Here is a 20,747-nt window from a genome sequence, read left to right as displayed (position 1 = left end):
ACGGAAAGATATATCCATTTTTTTTATAGGGCAATAATAAAGCCTCCCTTTTAACATTGTTTAATGATAATGACCGTCAAAGATAAAATTTTATAAATGATTTTCATATTGTTGTTAGATGTTTGACAACCAGATCTTGCACAAACCTATGAGCCTGTGACTGCAATACATTTAAGTTATTTCAACATAAAAATGATGCAACAGTGAGTTGACTAGCCCCGGACTTTACAGTATAAAACTATAATATTTTCAAAAACAGAGATAAATTAGATCAAGAAAAAGCATCTGTTCTATATCAAGATATTAAATAACTTTAATCATGGAGTAAGATTTTTAATCAATGCTTTTTCCCAGCATAAATTGACGTAAATCCAGAATATTCACTGTCATCTTTAATATCTTTGAGGGATAAATATAACAAAGATGTGCAATAAAGTGTAATTGCTTTACCGGTAGCTTGGAACATAAACCTAAATGAAAAAACTTAAGTGAGCAAGCTCACATTACCTCGTCGGACACATTTAAAAAAATTATATACCCCAATAATGGTTGTGGCAATTTTTTTGTAAAAGTTAACAGACGACAGTCGACAAGTGATGAAATAGAAATAGACCAACAGACAAACAATAGTACACAAGACACAACATAGAAAACCATAGACTGAGCGACACGAAGTCCACAAAAAACTGGGGGGTGATCTCAGGTGCTCCGTAAGGGTGAGCAGATCCTGCTCAACATGTAGCACCAATCTAACATATACTTATATCTTCTTAATTCTTCCACTGATATAAGTTATGTAAATCTTACCATTTGTGCAACCATAAAACAGTGTTTAAAGTTGTGAAAAGGCACTTGGTTATAATTTCTATAAATTTCATACAACCAGTTATGTAAGATTGGCATCTGAAATTAGAAAAACATCTAGTTTTGAACAGAATTTAAATATTTTAAATCATATACCATAATTTATCAGGTAAAGCAAAGTTACTTTCTTGACAGAGCTGGCTGATTAAAGCCAAGCAGCATATAAGATTCATATTCAGGACAAAATACATCAATGTGATATTAGACTGACAAAGCCGAGTCAGATTTTTAATGTGTTAAATCACATGGTCAAACATGTCATCGTAGCTGAACACATTATTCTGCCTCCTTAATGCTAAGTGCTTAGTGTAAGCACCAAATACCAATTTTAAAGACTTTTGTTTGACCATAAAATTAGTTGAGGTAACTCACTCTTTAAATACTGGAATTATGCTTGATGAAGACATATATTTGATGGACAATTTGTTTTTGGTTTGTTTGTGCTTAGAGCTAATCAAGTGTTTTTTTTCTCTTTTACAAATTGGTAATCTTGTTTGTAATTGTGACAGAATTGCAGGTCTCTCTGGTATTAGTGTACTGGGTTAAATCAAATAAGCGAAATGGGAAAAAAAATTCAACATTCTACCTTATTTTTTAACTGATTAATAATGTAACACACCCATATGTTTTTCTTTGGCCTAACGGGAAAATGAGCTTTTGATGATCAATATCTTATTCAGAACAATTTTGATTCATAATTTTCACTCCAACCGATTTCCAACAGAGATAACTACGTTATGACAAAACTACAATTTTGTATGATAAACTAGATTATTTTTGGGCCCCTGGTATTTAGGACGTAAAACCGTTGCAGCACAGTAGTAGTGCATTTAAATATCAGGAATTTCCAATCTAATTTATCATAGAACATAAATGAAGTTGAGCTCGATGTCTAATTGCTTCTTCTATTATAACTTTTTAGTTCATTAAGTATTTATGGAAAAAGTGAAAATAATGGAGATAGAAAAATTGCATTATAATGTTACTGCAACATGCAACTAGTCAATAAATTAAGCAAAACAGCCTCAGAAGCGTCATACCTTTTATATTCCATTAAAAATTTACACATAATTTTTTTTTCAAGACTTTTAATGTCTGTAGAAATTACACATTGCGTCAATGTATTACTACATGTAATAATGTAATTTCTATTCGGAAAGTTCAATAAGACACGGTATAGGTATCCAAAAAGGTTTAAAACATGGAAACCACAACCTTTTTTTTTCATCATTTTAACTCCTATTGATTTCACAAAGAGTTAACTTTATTATGACATAATTACAATTTTGTATGATAATTTAGATTTGTTTTGCTCCTGGTATTTTTAACATTAAGCTGTAAAAAGCACAGTAGTATCTAACATACATACATTTCCTGTTTGAATGGTTTTCATTAGGGTTTTTTAGGGCCTTTTGGCTTTATAGCTTGCTGTTCGGTGCGAGTCTAGGCTCTGTGTTGAAGACCTTACTTTGAAACACAATGGTTTATTTTTTTTTACAATTTGTGGCTTGGATGGAGAGTTGTCTCATTGGCACTCACACCACTTCTGCTCATATCTATATTTTCTTCTTTTCATAACCATATAAACCAGTACAGGTGAATAATTTAGAAGTAGAGTTATCACTTTTAGTCATTCAATTATATTCAATTATTTTTAACTTAAGGAAGTTCGCTGCTCAGTTTCAAAATAAATAACTTTCCATAACACTAGTATATACTGATAGGGGGTTAATTGTGGAATAAAAAAAGCAAAAAAAATATAGGGGTCAATGTGCTTGTTTTCGAAATATTAGCCAATGGAATTTTGGCGGGAAAATGTCCTCTCTTGATTTTTTCATAGCTTTACCATTGACCAGTTAAAGTTCTCAAAAACTATTGAAAAATAAATAAGATTTTATAAGACTTTTACAAATGGCTTATAGTTATACATGTAAAAGATTTATAAAAAGAAAAATGGGGGTCCATTGGCAAAAATTTTTAAGGCATTCAAATGGATAAAACCCAAGGATTTCAAAAATCTGACAAAAAATGCAAAACATGACAAGCAAACATCCTTAAATATTTTCTTCTTCTTTTTTATTTCTCTTGACTAAATTGCTTAAAGGGAAATTCCGCGATTTTTTACTTATCATCTAATTATGTTCATCTTAACATAAAAAACACATTTGCAAAGTTTTAAATTTATATTCCTTCTAATAACGGAGAAAATCAAGTATTTGTAACTTTTTTGGTTGAATTCTCGAGTGGGTCGTGACGTATTAGCCCGATTTATTGAATTCTGGGAAAAAATAAAATCTGTTTAACTCTTATAGCTTATCGACAATATACGTAATTAAAAGCGCACAGCTGACGAATGGTCGAAGTTATAAACCACAATATAAGAATGAACGAAAGTGAATATGCATATATATACCGTTTTGTATTGATTGAATTAAACTCCTATAAAATTATCTCTAGTAAATGTTTTTGAATAAATTTAATTAATTATTGTTGAGATTTTTTTCATAAAATATTTATTGAACATTTTTACTGATATTGAACTGAAAATATTTCAGTTCTATTTACCGTTATTGTTTTGATAATCATTTCAATGCAACTAATGTGTGAGCAGAGTGTGTATATTATTTTGTAAAGGTCACTGTATATTTCTCGGCTTGAGGTCAATTCGTTTACCTTGTAGCTATTTAGCCGCAGGTGTGAGTTCAAGCGTACACAGGTATAAATGTTGTTATTTGGAAAGGATAAATAGAAAGGATTAGAGTATATGCTGTCATGATGTTAATACACTAAGATTAAATACACGATGAGAATAAAGATACAATAATTAAATTGTGTAAATTAATTGAAAATAAAATTCAGATTCGTAATTCCGAAAGTGTATAAAAATAAAAGGAAACAATTTTTGATTACTTTCTTAGCGGCAATTGGCGTAAAGATTCAAATATGAAGCAAAAAATAGTAGTTTTAATCTTTAATAAAAACTAAATGCAATATTACCCAATTTGATATACCATTGTACATCTGTTTGATATCATTGACTTTACCGGAATTTCTTAACTTGTATTCAAATCTGGCTGTGTTTAAATGCTAATAAAACTATTGCAATTTTAAAGTTTTTAATTGACAAAAAAATACAACATACAACATGCATAATTTTTTTTAGTTTCTTTTTAACATTTTATTCTTACATAATTAAATTCATTTGACAATCATTTACACGAACTTTTTGTGAAAAGAATACTAATTATCTAAGCTAAGGCATTATATCTTTTGAGGATTTTTGAGGATTTTTTTTAAAATTCTATGATAATAGTTGTGCAATGTTGAACATGATAGCCGTCATTAATCCAAATAAGTAATACAGTAGTTGTAATAAAAGTTATACTTTAGTCATGCATTACAGATATTGACGAATTTATTATAGTTCGTTCATACATCATTGTTCATGAAACAATCATTATTAGTATACATGTAAGTTTCCTGACGTATAAGAGCCATTGAGGATGAGCTCCAGAGAAATCAGACTAGTTGCGTTTCGTTCGTTTGTTTGTTGGGAAAGGAGAGGAAATGCAACCGCTTGTACAGATAAACGACAGAATTACCATACAAGCATTTATAGTCAACACAATCAGAAAGAGTTCCCATCGTTAGACGGGGAATATGAAGGCTTCCAAGAATGAACAAGTGACATGTCTAACTCTGAACAGTTAGAGAACAGACTATCGACATCGAACGCTTGTTCTTGATATTTGAAACTGTATGCATATATATACGTATACGTTTATGATATAGTGATGAGTTCTGACAAAAACTAAATTCCTTCATGGTTATATCTTGCCATACGTTTATATTGGTTTGTAAGGTGATTACTCAAAATCGTTATTTGAAAATCCTGTTTGTGAGATGTAGATTCATTTCAATACAGAAATTTCGTCTATATATTTCACAAGTGTATAACACGGAGAAGCTCTGAAGGTTCATTACTCCCATTTTGTTTGGGTGTGAACCATCGATGTTTACAGCAATATCAAGGAATAAGGTGATGATGGTAGAAAGAACTATGGGCGTCATGTGGCAAATATTACATGCATATCGGACAATGAGTTGTCAATCTGTATGAAAAGTTTTCCAATACAACCATATTATTGAGAAGGAATGTTTACATGCTATACTCTCGTACTAGTATTACAGGGTTCTTGTGGCGTTCACCTTAGACACACATCGTTTTAACGATGTTTAAAAAAAGACAGAACCAATTTAATGTCATATTTCCCTATTTTTTAAATATAACTAAAATTCTTTTATCTGACAAGAATATCCCTATTTAGCGAACAAGTAATTTATTCTTTTTTCGGTTATTGAATACCAAGAAAGAAAATAAATCCCGAAATTAATTTGAAACTTTGATACTCAAAAGTTTCCCAGCAAAATATTCACATCCCCTGGGGATAATTAGTGTTCGTCCAGTGGCATATATAACAATTGTGATGACGAATTCCTTCCTTTGTTTGAGAACAATCTTATTGAAATATAAATCTGTGATTTTCCTAGGTCCACAGCTTCAATGAACCAAAGCAAAAGTTATACATCGACCTGTATTTAAATCAAATTGGTTCTCTTCTTCTTTTGGTATACAACTGTAGTCTATCGACATTCGATGATTGCATACTGTTGGCATACGTTGGCTAGTCTATTTACAACACTTTTACCCCAATTTATTCAAAATATATGTTTTTTTCTTATGTTCAATGTATACACGTATATATTTTAAATTGCGCTATAGTTCCGTAACTTTATATCCAGTCGTATAAACGAATCGTCGGCAAGTGCGTACATTTTTTTAAATCAATATTTCTGGTCTGTTCCAATCTGTCCTTCACTATTGACAATGACTATATATTACATTTTCCCAAATTCACCCTTGGAAAAAATATTTAAATAGATTTTAATTTCATCAAATCTTATTTTTTGGGTATTATTTATATATTATGAATTATATTCTTTACACCAGAAATGTTATTTATAAACAAGCGTATGAGTTTAGTAATGACAAGTAAGACAGAGTTGTATATTATACATCTGATAGTTCAAAATGGAAAGTTATAAGTTATAAGTTATCAGCCGTGTACACTGATCAATACCTGCAGAAGTGAAACGATGCATGAACTTGCAAGCCCGACAGGAAATCGCTTGAATACCTGGACGTGTCACCTCACACCCCTCACAATACCTTTGGAAGTAATACCTTTAGCCATGCTGGTGATCAGATAAGGGAAGATCAAAATATATTTGAAAAAAGTTTATTACTTTAAAGAATTATGAACAAATTAGATTTTCGAAAACAATTTTCACGGAACACTTATTTATGATTTCAACTTTGACTTTTCACCTAATTCCAATATCAACAGTTTAAAAACAACAGACCATGGTAATTTAAAAAAAGTAAGAATATTTTCCGTATCAAGTTAGTTAGTCGTATTAAACAACCGTACGATTGACAAGATATCGACACGCAATTACGACTACATCGGTTACTGTAGTTTTGTTTCTTTGTGGTTTATAGACATATCGTTTTTATTCATCGGGAAAGAAGACAAGATGGCGGATCTCGGAGAATTGATACTCTAAATTTAAAATCGATGGTGATCGCTTATCTAGCGGAATAAAACTTTAATATCTATGAATTTGAACATTTTTATACAGAATGAACATAATATCAATTTTTGATTTTTTTGCGAAGTTTCCCTTTAAGTATTTTATCTAATTGCCTGTCTATAATCATGATAATAGTTTTCTCTACAATTGTAAAAGTATAATTCATGGGCAATTAAGATCTTGTTTATCTGTTATTTTAAAAAAAACATTGCCTGATATATACAAATTAGTTGAGTTCATTTACTTCTTACTGAAATTATGTTTGATAAAGACTGATTTTAAGATTTCAAAATGTAATAACCTGTTGATAGACATTTTACTTTGATGCTACCTCGGTTTGACCTTTGACCTTGAGTATATGTGAACTCTATAAATGTCCTTAAAAACAAATCCTAAGTAATGTATCACTGATAATCCTATAAATATAGACATTTATAGAGTAACTACTTATCAAAGAATTCTCATTCAGAAAAATAATCACTGAGTGACCAACAACCCATTAATTCACAAGGTTAATTATCATTCGCAAGTTGCATATTTTGTTTAACTTATAGTTTTTGGATTAGTTATTTGTTTTATTACGTTGTCCATCATGTCCATGAACTGTGTTTTGAAATATATCTTAATTTGCGAACAGGTAAATTTAATAAAGAAATAATTTATTTTCCTTATTGGATTTTTTAAATTTAACTGTATTTATACCAAGTCAGACCCTTCATGTTCCTTGTTATTTCCAAGGAGTTTTTTTTTAAATCTTAAATTTAGAAATCTAGCATTAGTTCTAAATTCCTCCTAGCATATTATGCAACAACTTAGTAATTTTGAAAAAAATAGGTGTGAATTAACAGAGCTGTTCATGATTATGTCACTGTTTCAATCTGGAAGTATGATAGTGTTTGCCTTTTGGGGATAATTAAGAAATGTTGTAATGATAACTTAGTTGTCTGACTGTACAATCAATACACAATGTGTAAGAGTTCCCAAAGGTGATGTTCATTGCTGTCAATGTATACATTTTACACTAATTGACAATGAACAATACAGTTAGCTGAGTTTGACTAAGACTGACAAGACAACTCGATTATGATCCATTCTTCTTTCATCATACTAAACTTATTAAGTTTTCTTACAATACTTATCACCAGGAAAGAGTCAGAATTTGTTGATTTTTTTTTGTAAAATATCTTGGGCAATAAATTGAATTACAAATAAATCTGGACACATTTTTGTAAGGTACATTTGTTCATATCCATTCAGGACTAAATATTACTTGAATAACTATGCAAATAGAATCAACCAAGGAATTATATGTGCTTGACTATTGTGAAATTTGCTGAACGGAAATGGCAGCTTAGAAGTCAGAATTAGGAATCCAGAATAAAGTATTTATCATTAAGCGGAACGAAAAGAGGTACAAATATTCAGATATTCAAAATACACATCTTTTTTTGTGTGAATTGTACATTATTTCATGTCAGAGCCTTCTATATCTGTCTATACAGTATTGGTTTTGCTCATTGTTGAAAACAAAGGCTTGAAAAGATAATGTCACTGTGTAGGAGAGACATAAAAGGAAAGTTTTGTTTTAAACAAATTATAAATGTAAACTGCTTATTCAATCTTCCTTATTTCATTAACTGATCATGTTTCTATGAAAAGGTCAATAACTATAAAAGTTTTAAATGATGACCAAACAAAAATATATAAATTCAATAATACCTCAATATTTAGATTTGATACTAGATTTAAATCTATATACATTTGGCGAAGTAATATCAACATTTCTGGGTCATCCCATTGCCAGTTATCAAACGTGGGCTTCCGTAAATATTCTCTCACTTCATCTGTTACGTCCACTTGGCTAAAAATAGAAGAAAGAAAACATTATGAAGATTATATGTTGATTTATTTATTATTCTGTAAGGTAACTTTGTAATTGTAAAACATTATTCTCATATTTCAAAACAAGAATGTGTCCAAAGTACATGGATGCCCCACTCACACTATCATTTTCCATGTTCAATGGACCGTAAAATTGGGTAAAATTAGAAAGATCATACCATAGGGAACATGTGTACTAAGTTTCAAGTTGATTGGACTTCAACTTCATTAAAAACGACCTTGACTAAAAACTTCAACCTGAAACTTGCACTTTCATTTTCTATGTTCAGTGGACTGTGAAATTGGGGTCAAAAGTCTAATTTGGCTCTAAAATTAGAAAGATCATATCATAAGGAAAATGTGTACTAAGTTTCAAGTTGATTGGACTTCAGCTTCATCAAAAACTACCTTGACCAAAAACTTTAACCTGAAGCGGGATGAAAGAACGCACAGATGAACGAACGAATGAACAGACAGACGGACAGACAGACCAGAAAAAATAATGCCCCTCTACTATCGTAGGTAAAATTGGGTAAAAATGTTCTACAATTAGAAAGATCATACCAAACAGTAAGCTATAAAGAGCCTCAAAGACTTAATCAAACATGCAAACTCATAAATTGAAGAGAAATTAAACCAACAAGTTCTCAAAAGTAGCAAGGTTAACTGTTGCTACATTTTCATATTAATGACACCTATCAATAATACTAGCTAAGTCTTTGTCTATTAAAAAAATACAATATTATGTCTCCGACAAAACAAAGATGGACAGCAGTAGAGTACTAGAGTCTAGTGTAAGCCTAACCATAAATGTACACATTACAGCAAAGTTGAATCATTTCAAACAAAAATCTCAGACATAACGGTTTTGAGGAGGATCTCCTATATCAAAGTAAGACATAATAAATCGTGCTTTTGGTGCAAAACTCCATTAACCCATACTAGTTATATTTTATATAGAAATGGATGTATCAATCACCTTTTACTGATGGCTCAATTAAATTAGCAAGACACAGATACATTGTAAAGCTTATAAATGACTTTTCCCGCTATATTATCTCAGCCACAAGTTTCATTCAATCATTTATTCATTAATATTCCCATAAGCCTTCAATCTATTAGTACAAACTCGTTCATATTCTAAAGCTCTTTGTACATTTACAATACAAAAGCAATTCTGGGAATTAAAGGGACATTTATTTGTTACGCAATGATGATAGCATTTGCAATCTAACTAGAGATTGTAGAATAATCAAAAGAACTGATTCAATACTTCTTTAAAAAATATTCCTGGAAAACATTTCACAGTTATAAGCTGACTGTATTGCTTCTTATATCTGCTGACATTCTGACATTATTTAGAGATTAAATGGTTTCAAATTGAAATTACTCCATAATAAATCATCTCCCCATAGAAAAAGATGACAAAATTCCAGTGGAATTCCACTGGAAAGCCACTGGCAAAATAAGTGGATTAACCACTGGATTCCAGTGGAATTCCAGTGGAATCCAGCGGTAAAAAATGTCTGGCATTCCACTGATCTACTGGAATTCCACTGATTTACCAGTGGTAACTCCAGTGGAATGCAACAAGTTCCAGTGGAATTCCAGTGGTATTTTCTCTGGCATTCCACTGATCTACTGGAATCTTCACTGGTAAATCAGTGGAATTTCAGTAGATTCCACTGGAATTATCACTGGTAAATCAGTGGAATTCCAGTAGATTCCACTGGAATTATCACTGGTCAATCAGTGGAATTCCAGTAGATCAGTGGAATGCCACACAATTTCTCTCCAGTGGAATTCCAATAAAAAATTGTCCTTAGGTGGTTTTCTTTAAAAATTGTATCCAACACGTCCACACCTGATCCATTATGGCCACCAGCAGGGAACATAGTTTAACATTGGACCCAAGGGGAAAAGATTGCTCATTTTGTTCCAATTTGTCAAAAAACATGGACGGTTGCTGCTGTTGGGTATCCAACAGGTTACCAGGTGTGCGGCTCCAGGCTCCAGGGAGCCTGATTATGAATAGTTCATGAATGTTCATGGATGATTCATGAATGATTCATGAACACAATTCATGAATTGTTCATAAAAGATTCATGAACAGTTAATGAACTAGACATGAACTACAAATGGACAAGCATGTTCATGAACCAGTGAATAATGAACTATTCATGAACAGAAAGTGTTCAATGAACTCTTTGGTTCATTAAAGTTCATGAACAAAAATAGTTCTTGAACTTTTATTATTCATGAATTGTTCATGATTTTATAGTTCATGAACATGCTTGTCCATTTGTAGTTCATGTCCTGTTCATATATAGTTCATGAATTTTTTATGAATGATTCATGAATTTGTTCATGACCCATACCAGTCCATGAATCATTCATGAACACATGAACTACTGTGTTCGTGAACTGTTCATCAGTAATTTAATTCATGAACATTGTTTGTCCACTTGTAGTTCATGAACTGTTCATCTAAAGTTAATGAAATTATTAAAAAGGATTTTCTTGAATTTTCATTTTTGTGTTATTATCATAAGTAAACTTCTCTTCCTGTCTGTCTGTAATTAAAATTGCTGTATCAGGACTTCCAACTGGAAATGCTAAAAAACATCTTGGTGAAGTTGTTCTGCTTGAAATTCTTCACAGTTGAACAGATCTTTTAGTCAATAAATGCATCTGAGTTTCCCCCTGCAAAATCAAAAATCACTCCACAAAGAATCAAAAGTCCTTGATATTTGTTTTAAATAAACACTCAAGATTAAACAGTAAATTTCTAACAGGTATTATATGCAATGTAATAATTTAATTTAATAAATGTTGTTTTTATTAAAATATTAATAGATTAAGTAAGATTAATAACATGAATATTACTTCAGCCTTTTCATGACATTTCAAATAATGTACCTCCCCCCCTTCTTCCCCTTTTAATTTACCCACACACAATCATAAGAATGGCTGAAGCATGAATTATTTTTACCTTGAAATAAAATATACTGTACAAATCTATCAGTTATTCCTGAATGGAAATCATTAAACCAACACTGTAAAATGTAAAGGCTACTTTCTGGTGTTTTATAGTTATTATAATTAATCAATAATTATTATAATGCTTCAACAAATAGTTATTCAGCAAAAAAAAATAATCAAAATATATATAATTTACTTATCTGATAACAAATTTGCTTTATTTGACAGCTATATTACTTCACTGCTCATCAAACATCTTTATTTGTATTGTAAGCGTCAAAAGCACCATTTTGCTGACGTCATTATGACGTTTTTCTATTCCCAGTCACTTGTAGTCATTTGTCTGCATTGCAATCTTTTGTCAAAGTCATTGAAGCGTTTTACAATAGGCAAACGTAATTCATTAATAATGATAATTATTGACACGGATCTGCAATGTTTGGGAAAGAATGAATTGTCATTAATCTGTGCTTTTTTCCAAGTTCCTCTATGTGCCGTATAATGGTTAAGAAAGGCACATGTTTGAACTTGGATAGACAATCAGAAATTACATCTTTAGAAGAAAGAAAGAAATTAAGTTTACCATTGTCATGATTGTAAAAACGAAACATGAGAAACATCTCCAGCTCAAAGTAAGTTACAAAACCTCCAAATTTTGTCTGACTCTCAAAATGTAACACTCTTCTGGCGTAGTATGAAAAAAAGAAAAAGCTAATAAAGCTAATGCAGCAACGATTTTGGGGGGGGGGGCTATGGATTTTTTTGTTTGTTTAACCCTCAGCTGCCACTATATGTAATGCTAAAAATGAAAGAAAAAAATTGTTTTCGACTTGTCATGCTTGTCGTGAAAAAAATAGATGTTTTTCGCCACTGTGGCGAAAAAAAAAGTTTGTCCAGAAAAAAAATCCATAGCCCCCCTGCCTAATTTCTGTTGTTAAATGAAAAGGAAATATTTTTTTATGGACATAATTTTGCTTTATTTATACTTGAGCTTACATTTGTAAACTCATCTTGTATCACATGTATTGAAGTAATATGAGGCTTTACCTGTGAAAGGGAACTAATCAAATCTGTATGATTTTTTTTTAATTTTGCCCCTGCCGTAGTGGAGGGGGCAATAAGTTTTACCATTGTCCCTCTGTATAGATATGTACATGTATATCTCAAAGTTGGTTTCAATTCTTTAAACTTATGGGGAGTCGCAGCACAGCAAAAGTGAGTATATAGATGTTTAATGCTTTAATTTTGATAAACATACATGTATTTACACTTTTGCTATTCAACTGAATTTTGTCTCAAAATGATCTCAAGATCTGTAAATGAATAACCTGGAGGTCATGCTAAAAAGCACTTTAATTGTGATGTCATGATACAATGTATGGATGTCAAATTTTATGAGAACTTGTAATTGACAGTCAAATTTATGAATTTATTTATGAACTTTATGAATTCATTTATTCATTAAAAGTTCATAAAATGTTCATGAACATGTGTTATGAACAATTTATGAACATTATGAACTGACTTACAGTTCATTAAAGTTCAGAAAATATTCATGAACTGCATTTTATGAACTATTCATGAACTAAATTCATGAACAAACTTAATGAACTCATTATGAACAGTCATGCATTGTTCATGAACATTCATGAACAGTTCATGGTGGTTCATCAGTTCATGAATTTCATTTCACAGGGGTGGTTTTAGGCCTTATATATATTGTTTGTTCAATTATTACACGTTAATTTTGTATTTTTTTATTTTGTAATTAGAAATGTACATATGTCATTTGGGATCTATGCATTGTATCAGTATTTATGTTTATAATTCATATAGATTTACTTAAATTATATAAATTTAAAAAGGGCATGTTGTTTGTTATATATTATATTGTTTGTTCAATTATAACTTAATTATATGTACATTTAAAATAAGATTTTTTTTTTTCCTTTTGATAGTCCAGTGGTATTCCACTGATTTTTTTTCCCACTGGTATTCCACTGATTTTTTTTTCCACTGGTATAATTTATTCAAAATTCCAGTGGAATGCATCTTTCCACTGGAATTTCAATGGTAACTCCACTGGAATACCACTGGAATAAGTCATTCCAGTACCACTGGAATAAGTCATTCCAGTGTTGTCCAGTGGTATACCACTGGATTCCAATGGTATACCACTGGTTTCCACTGGAATACCAGTGATATTTTCTATGGGGAGCTAAGCCACAAAACAATTAGTTCAATCTCAAATTAGAAAAGACAGAATATGATCAGTAAAAGTACATTTTAAATGCAAAGCCAATGTTAAAATGCAAGACTGTTTTTGTTTTCTTGCATCATATACATGTATTGCAGACCATACTGATTTTCAAATACAGACCCTTTATCGTATTCACATGATGACTAGCAACTTCTGCTGTATTCATACTGCAGTTCCTCATTAGTCTAATTTTAAGTTAACACAGCATTAAGCTTACAAATGAACAGCTTTGGGATCAAATGGGATTTAACCTAAATTTTGTGTATCAAAAAATTAGATTCATTCAGGTTTATACCTTAAACACAATAGAAAAACAAGGTTTCCAGCAATACAAAATAAGGAGATACATAAGATATGTGGTATGATCAAAACCCTTATAATACCATATAGCAAGCTGTAAATGGTCCTGACATAATATAAAATAATCCAAACAAGAAAACTAGCAGCCTGATACATACATATAGATCCATGCCCCATCTACTAAATCTGGGGTTGATATATATTTCATAGGAAAAGAAAAGAGGAAGGAGTAATTCATTTCCTTTCCAGTCAAAGTAAATTTATAACAATTGACAGGTCCGTTCAGCTTTCAAAAGAAAATGAAAATGTTAAAATAAAATCTCATTAAACATTTGACAGAATTGAATTTCTCTGAAAACTTCAACAGGATTAGAGAGCATCAGATCTTATTTAGAACATTCCAATTAAAACTGCATTAAGAGGGTACCATAAGGGATAATGAAAGTCACTTTCGTTTTAACAAATCTTATATCATCTTCAAAGATGCAAAATTTAATTTAAGTTAATATGGCTTGTAACATCTTAAATAAGATTATAAGCAACTTAAAATTGTTTAAATACAAGCTGATCTTAACTTTGGTTCCAAATTATAAATGAATAGATGCATGAGTCTTTGGGAAAGTTTTAAGCAAGATTTGCAAATATTCCTTGCTTTTAAATCACATTTTAAGTTTGTTTAAAAATGTGTACTACATGTGGAGCAGGATCTGCTAACCTTTCAAGGGGAACCAGTCTTTAGTTTTCTTGGTCCTGTTTTACTCCTCTGTCCTTGGACTAGAATATTAAGCTTTAGGTGTTATTGGGTTACTGTTAGATTGACATTTACTACAAATCTCCTGTAAGCCATGTGTCTCATCGTCCAATACCATTTTTATATCCTTTAATCAATGGTCAGTCAGAAAATGTAATACTTTCCTTCATTAATTAGCAAAACCCTGATAGATAGTCGGCTTAAAATGCTATCTCTCTTTCTTGGAAATATAAATCAGCTTTCTTCATGCAGATCTTGATGAACATGTGATAAATTGAAGTAATACAATGAAGTGTCTGTGAGGACAGACATGGATTATGGGAATAAAATAACAATGAATGTTATTTATGTAAAACAAAGATAATATATACACACATGGACATGCATAACAATTGCCACTTACTAAAAAGTTCTAATAAGGCAGGTGCCCTATAGCTAGCCCTTTTAATGAGAAAAAAAAAATAGATTTTCTAAAAATTAATTCATGGCTTAAGACAATTGCAACAAGAAAAGTAGATGTGTCAAAGCGACACGAATGGCCCCGTCTCAAAAAGTTGAAAGTCTGCAATTTCAATAACACATGTGGACACAAACATGATGGTAGTCTCACATATAAAAAATCAGCTCAAATTCTGGATGCGTATAGAAAAAAATTCTGCATAACTGTGATTTTCAACAATTTTCAAAGTTGTAAAGCCTTAATTTTGGCAAAAATTAGCGGAGCAGAACGAAACTTAAACTTGATCTGTACCTCATCATGAGTAACTTATATACCAAAAATCAGCCAAATATCTGAAAGGGTTTAGAAAAAAAGTGTGTATAATGGTTTGTTGCGGAATGACGGAATTACGGACAAGGGTAAAACTATATGGCACCGACAACTTCATTGAGGGTCATAAAAAATACAATATAAATCTTTCTCTTTAAATACATGAAATAGATATAAATTTGATATATTTTGAAAATTAAAATAATTATAAAATACGGGAAAGATACATTCAAAACTTTGACGTGATAAAACCATCATTATGAATATGTTCACATTTAAACCATCTGTTAACCCCAGTATAACACAGTCTAAATTTTTTCTTCTTTTTATTTAGCAGCAAGATCACTTCGATTAAAGCGCATTAACTTTGAGGATAATCAAAATAAGTTTGTTTTTTCAAGTTGTGAAATAAAACATGTAGAAGAAATTGTGTCAAGTGGCATAATTTTATTGTTGAGTGGACCATAAAAATGGGGTAAAAACTCTAATTTGGCATTACAATTAGAAAGATCATATCATAGGGAACATGTGTACTAAGTTTCAAGTTGATTGGACTTTAACTTCATCAAAAAGTACCTCGACCAAAAACTTTTAACCTGAAGCAGGACAGACGAACAAACGAACGGACGTACAGACTAACAGACGAAAAGACGCATATTCCATAAGAAATCAATAATGGATCTCTTTTGTAACATGTTACTATAAGTGACCTATCATGAGCAGAAAGATACTGTAATTATGCATACTATTAGAAACATCTACCACTGTGGGACTTTTTTTAATCTCAAGTAACTTACTATTATATATAGATGATAACCAAGCCTCTGAAATTAACAAGTACTATAGGCCTTCTATGATGTAAGATTTCACCTATGCTGTATAAGCACCCACTTCCTTTATGGAAATTATTGTCATTTACAAGAATTATAAAGACATTATCGATTTATTAAAAGGGCTGGAAGCGTAATTATAGAAAGGAAATGTGACATTGATTTCCAATCAATGTGGGAACATCCTATGGAGTACGATTTTTAATTAGAGAATATCCGTAGCATGTATAGGAAGTGGACAAAGGACATTTCAGTGTAAAGATAACATTGATTGAACCAGTACTTAATCACTTTTTTGCCTAATCATGACTATATACATTAAGTAAAAATAACACTAGAGACAAAAGTGTCTTTCAAGACTCATCATGGCTGTCTTTGTTATGTCAAACAACATTAGAGACAAAAGTGCCTTTCAAGACTAATCATGGCTGTCTTCGTAATGTAAAATAACATTAGAGACAAAAGTGTCTTTCAACGCTAATCATTGTTGTCTTCTTTATGCAAAACAAGTATAATAGAGACAACAGTGCCTTTAAGAACTAACAACGGCTGTCTTCGTTATGTAAAATAACAGTAGAAAATACAAATGGGCTTCCTGCTGTAACAGTACTGGTCATATGGTCATGGCAGTCTTTAACTATAATTCAACTAAATGTGACCAGCCAAACTTAAAGCTATCTTTAGATCAATTTCCAGTTCCCTGAATTGCATGAAATATGCATTCTAAAACACTAGTAGTTATATGACTTTAAGGAAATGTTCTAGAATTACAAATGTACAATGAGACAGAAACTTGAAAATACCATAGAACCAAAACACACCTTTTTATAAATAAAATAAAGATCAAGAGATTTCAGCCCTTCATTACCTCAGAACTTTTTTTCATTGAACCACTTAGCCATCCATATTCAACATGCTCAAATAGGTTGTTGCAAGCTTAATATATATATTAAGATTCTTTCGTGGGTGTCTATATCAAATTGCACAACATCTCCTAATTTATGTTTCAAAGCAAAAACCTTATAATATCTCAAAAACAAGAAACCTTTTGTCTTTCACAAGTGCCCCAAACCATTTTGAATCTTAACACATTATATCAGCAAAGCTGTGTGATGTCTATATAATCACGAAAGAAAAAACCTCACTTCATACGTTTTGTTAAAAGGTAATTCCAGAAAGAGCACTCCCGGCAACATTTCACTTGTCAGTGTACTTTAGTTATGTCTCAAATCCTACAGATTAAATTAACTCTAAATAACCATTTTGAGATATTAAAGTCAGTCATAATAAACATAACAAACATTCAAAATCCTAATTTAAAAAGAGAAAGTGATTATAAAACAGCCAGTTGCTTCTTCGATTGTAAATTTTGAGTAATAAAGCATAATTAATACCAATATAATGATTATGGTCAAATCAAGCAAAGAAGTCTCCTATATAAAATCAATTATCTCTTTATAGAAGACTTCCATTATCAGAAATTAACTTGTGTTTCATGCATGTTCAGACAATTTGCTGAGAAATAGGTTACTAATAGTTCCTTAATAACATCATGTTCAACAAAGTGTTTTAATTTGATCAATCAGCTGTTTATGATTAGATAATTGTGTTACTTGATGGGGTAGTACTCTGTGTTGTAAGTTCCTTTCAAAAATCAATTATATAACGTTAATTCAGACAGTGTGAAGCATTGAGAGAAGGCTTCAATTAAGGAATAGAACGGAAAATTATCTGATTGGTCAAAGTATCACACAAATCATCCTTTTATTTATTATTTTCTCACATGTTTTGCAGTAAGTTGAATACATTTGACACAAAGCTTTAAAGACAATTGTCAGACATGTCAACACATTGATGGATTCATGATGTATGATGCAAGAATCATAGCTTAACTTCTGATAGAAAAGTAACAACAAAAAGGAGTGGATTTTACTGTTTGTTAACTCTTGTAAAGTAATGCGCTTTAGAACAAACTAACATGTAATTCAAAATTTCAGCATTTTAAGTACTAAATGTATGAAAGTTTTAAAGGGATAGTAGCTACGATTTTGACAAAATTATGAACAAGTTTTAAAGCTGCTAAAATCAAAGATATGTACTAAATATAAGCAATAAGATCGCTAAAATGTTTTCATAAACTACAGAAGTGTTAATAATTGATAATTCATATCGTGTAGTGTGCCTATTCATCTCATTAATTATGCATCGGGTTTACTTCCCGAACTTTGCCGACATAGCGAGTGAGCTAACCAAGATATATATAGATACGAACACGTGCTTTTTGTTTTCTTACATATTTGATAATTACTCTTTATTAAACGTACATATTTGACGCCATTTATCAAATTATGTAAATAAAAAATATAACAAATACCGTCATATTATTCCAACCCAAGATTCTCCAACAAAAATGAACAATGGCGATATTATACACTTGTTATTACATTTGTATGACCAAACCATGTATACACGTGTTTGTGTGTTAAATTGGGGCCTCCATGAAGGATACACTTGAAGAATAATACTTAAGTTTAGGAAGTTAATTTCTAATTTCTTCTAAGGTGGGAGATTACTGCCCGTAAATTTATAAACATATTTTTGACAATTATGAACACGTTGAGATTTTTTTTCATGTGATCTGGAAAATTTAAGAAATGTCAATGTAAACATTACGCATACCGTCGGCTACTTTTGTTTGACTTTGCCTGCGTCGCAGGTGTTTCGAGTGATTTTAATGACCGATCTCATCGACGTTTTTTTATTTTTAATTTACAATAACTTGTCTGCACCTCTTTTTTGTTTCTTTTCTCGCTGAAACTGTTAATTCGCGTACCATTTCCGCGATAACATTCCCCTGTTCGACCATTTTCCCTTCGAGGCACAATGTGCGATTGCGCATTGGGAACTGACGAGTAAAGGTCACATGAATAAGGGTTGGGCTTAACATCGAATTATTATCTATAGATAATAAATAAATGTAGGTGTTAAACGTTAAAAAACTTCTAATTGCTTAATGGAACGTAACCAGTAATTGTTTTAATCATAATAATTTTACTTTTTGTACAAAATCCGGCATATAGATTAAAAAAGTAATTTTAACGAAAATCGTAGCTACTATCCGTACATTGTTATTTTTTTCTGTTCTGCACGATATGGTTTACATATATATATATATATATATGATACCACACTATAATTATAATTAATTATTGTATGAAAAAAGGCCTTAAATGGTGTATCTTGCTCTCTTGAAAACAGATGTTTAATTTCAGGAAGCTTTTATTTATAGTTCCTGAGAAAAATTCAACACAAGTTTTATATAGATAAAGGAAGATATGGTATGAGTGTCAATGAAATAATAGCCATTATCATTTAGAATATATTAGTATTAGATAGAAGCACATCAGTGATTAATGTGAAAAGGCATCATGTAATATAGCATGCTTACATGAAGTTTAATATCAAATTGTAGAAAACTCTGATTTGTAGTTCCTAAGGAAAATTCTATAAATATTTCATTTGACTGTCCATGGCAGTACAACAGAATCCTAAACAAAGGTTTATGCGTTACATATTTGCTTTTCTTTCATTTTTTACATAAATAAGGCCGTTAGTTTTCTCAATTGAATTGTTTTACATTGTCTTATCGGGGCCTTTTATAGCTCACTATGTGGTATGGGCTTTGCTCATTGTTGAAGGCCGTACGGTGACCTATAGTTGTTTTAATGTCTGTGTCATTTTGGTCTTATGTGGATAGTTGTCTCATTGGCAATCATACCACATCTTCTTTTTTATATTATGATGTTTTATGCTTCTACATAATTGTATTTATCATGTTTGTATGCTGGCAGACATTATTCTCTTAAATCATTTATCTAACAACAACAAAAACCACCAAAACTTTATCTACTATTGTTTAAAACAGAAATTCTTGTTTATATCAACATGATCAATATTGTTTCACTTGCCAAGGTTTTTGTAAATTATCAAATATAATTGAACTTTAAATATTTCATTATATATGTTGGTGTGAGAACTTCCAAAATATAAAATTATATTAATACATATTTTATTAACATTAGCACCCCTGACTGTTATAAAGTGATTACACTTCCAATACACAACAACAGAATCCTCGACTAGAACCAGTACAATTTAGTAACCAGTCCCTTTCATACTTCATCCCAGTAAGACCCATTGACATTTATTTGAATACCAATAATTACTTTCTAAAGGTGTTAATTGAAATCCAATTTATCTTCATCAATCAGTTCAATACCTTTGGCTTCTATTGACTTTTTATGTAAACTGTAATACTGTTATAATTGGAGTCCAAAATAAATGACTGAAAGCATTGTAACAGTTGATTTGACAGTTGATAATGATAAAACAAATGCAGGAGATACCAACGGTACGTTAAAAATCATAAGTTGAACAGGTACAAACAATACTATT

At 30.9% G+C, this 20,747-nt stretch overlaps 1 protein-coding gene across 3 annotated transcripts in view; it reads right to left on the bottom strand.

The window, feature by feature from the left end:
- Nucleotides 1-20,747, bottom strand: part of LOC139500661 (high affinity cGMP-specific 3',5'-cyclic phosphodiesterase 9A-like) — a 68,784-nt gene that overhangs the window by 19,724 nt on the left and 28,313 nt on the right. For all 3 annotated transcript variants that reach the window (XM_071289434.1, XM_071289435.1, XM_071289436.1), the window contains exons 6-7: nucleotides 8,239-8,380; nucleotides 808-903 (exon numbers count right to left, since the gene is read on the bottom strand). In XM_071289434.1, coding sequence (XP_071145535.1) covers nucleotides 808-903; nucleotides 8,239-8,380 — 238 coding nt within the window. The remainder of the gene's footprint in view (nucleotides 1-807; nucleotides 904-8,238; nucleotides 8,381-20,747) is intronic.

This window comes from Mytilus edulis, chromosome 13 (assembly GCF_963676685.1).
Source record: "Mytilus edulis chromosome 13, xbMytEdul2.2, whole genome shotgun sequence".
In the NCBI taxonomy this organism is placed as follows: Eukaryota; Metazoa; Mollusca; class Bivalvia; order Mytilida; family Mytilidae; genus Mytilus; species Mytilus edulis.
This window is presented reverse-complemented; position numbering and strand designations above follow the sequence as displayed.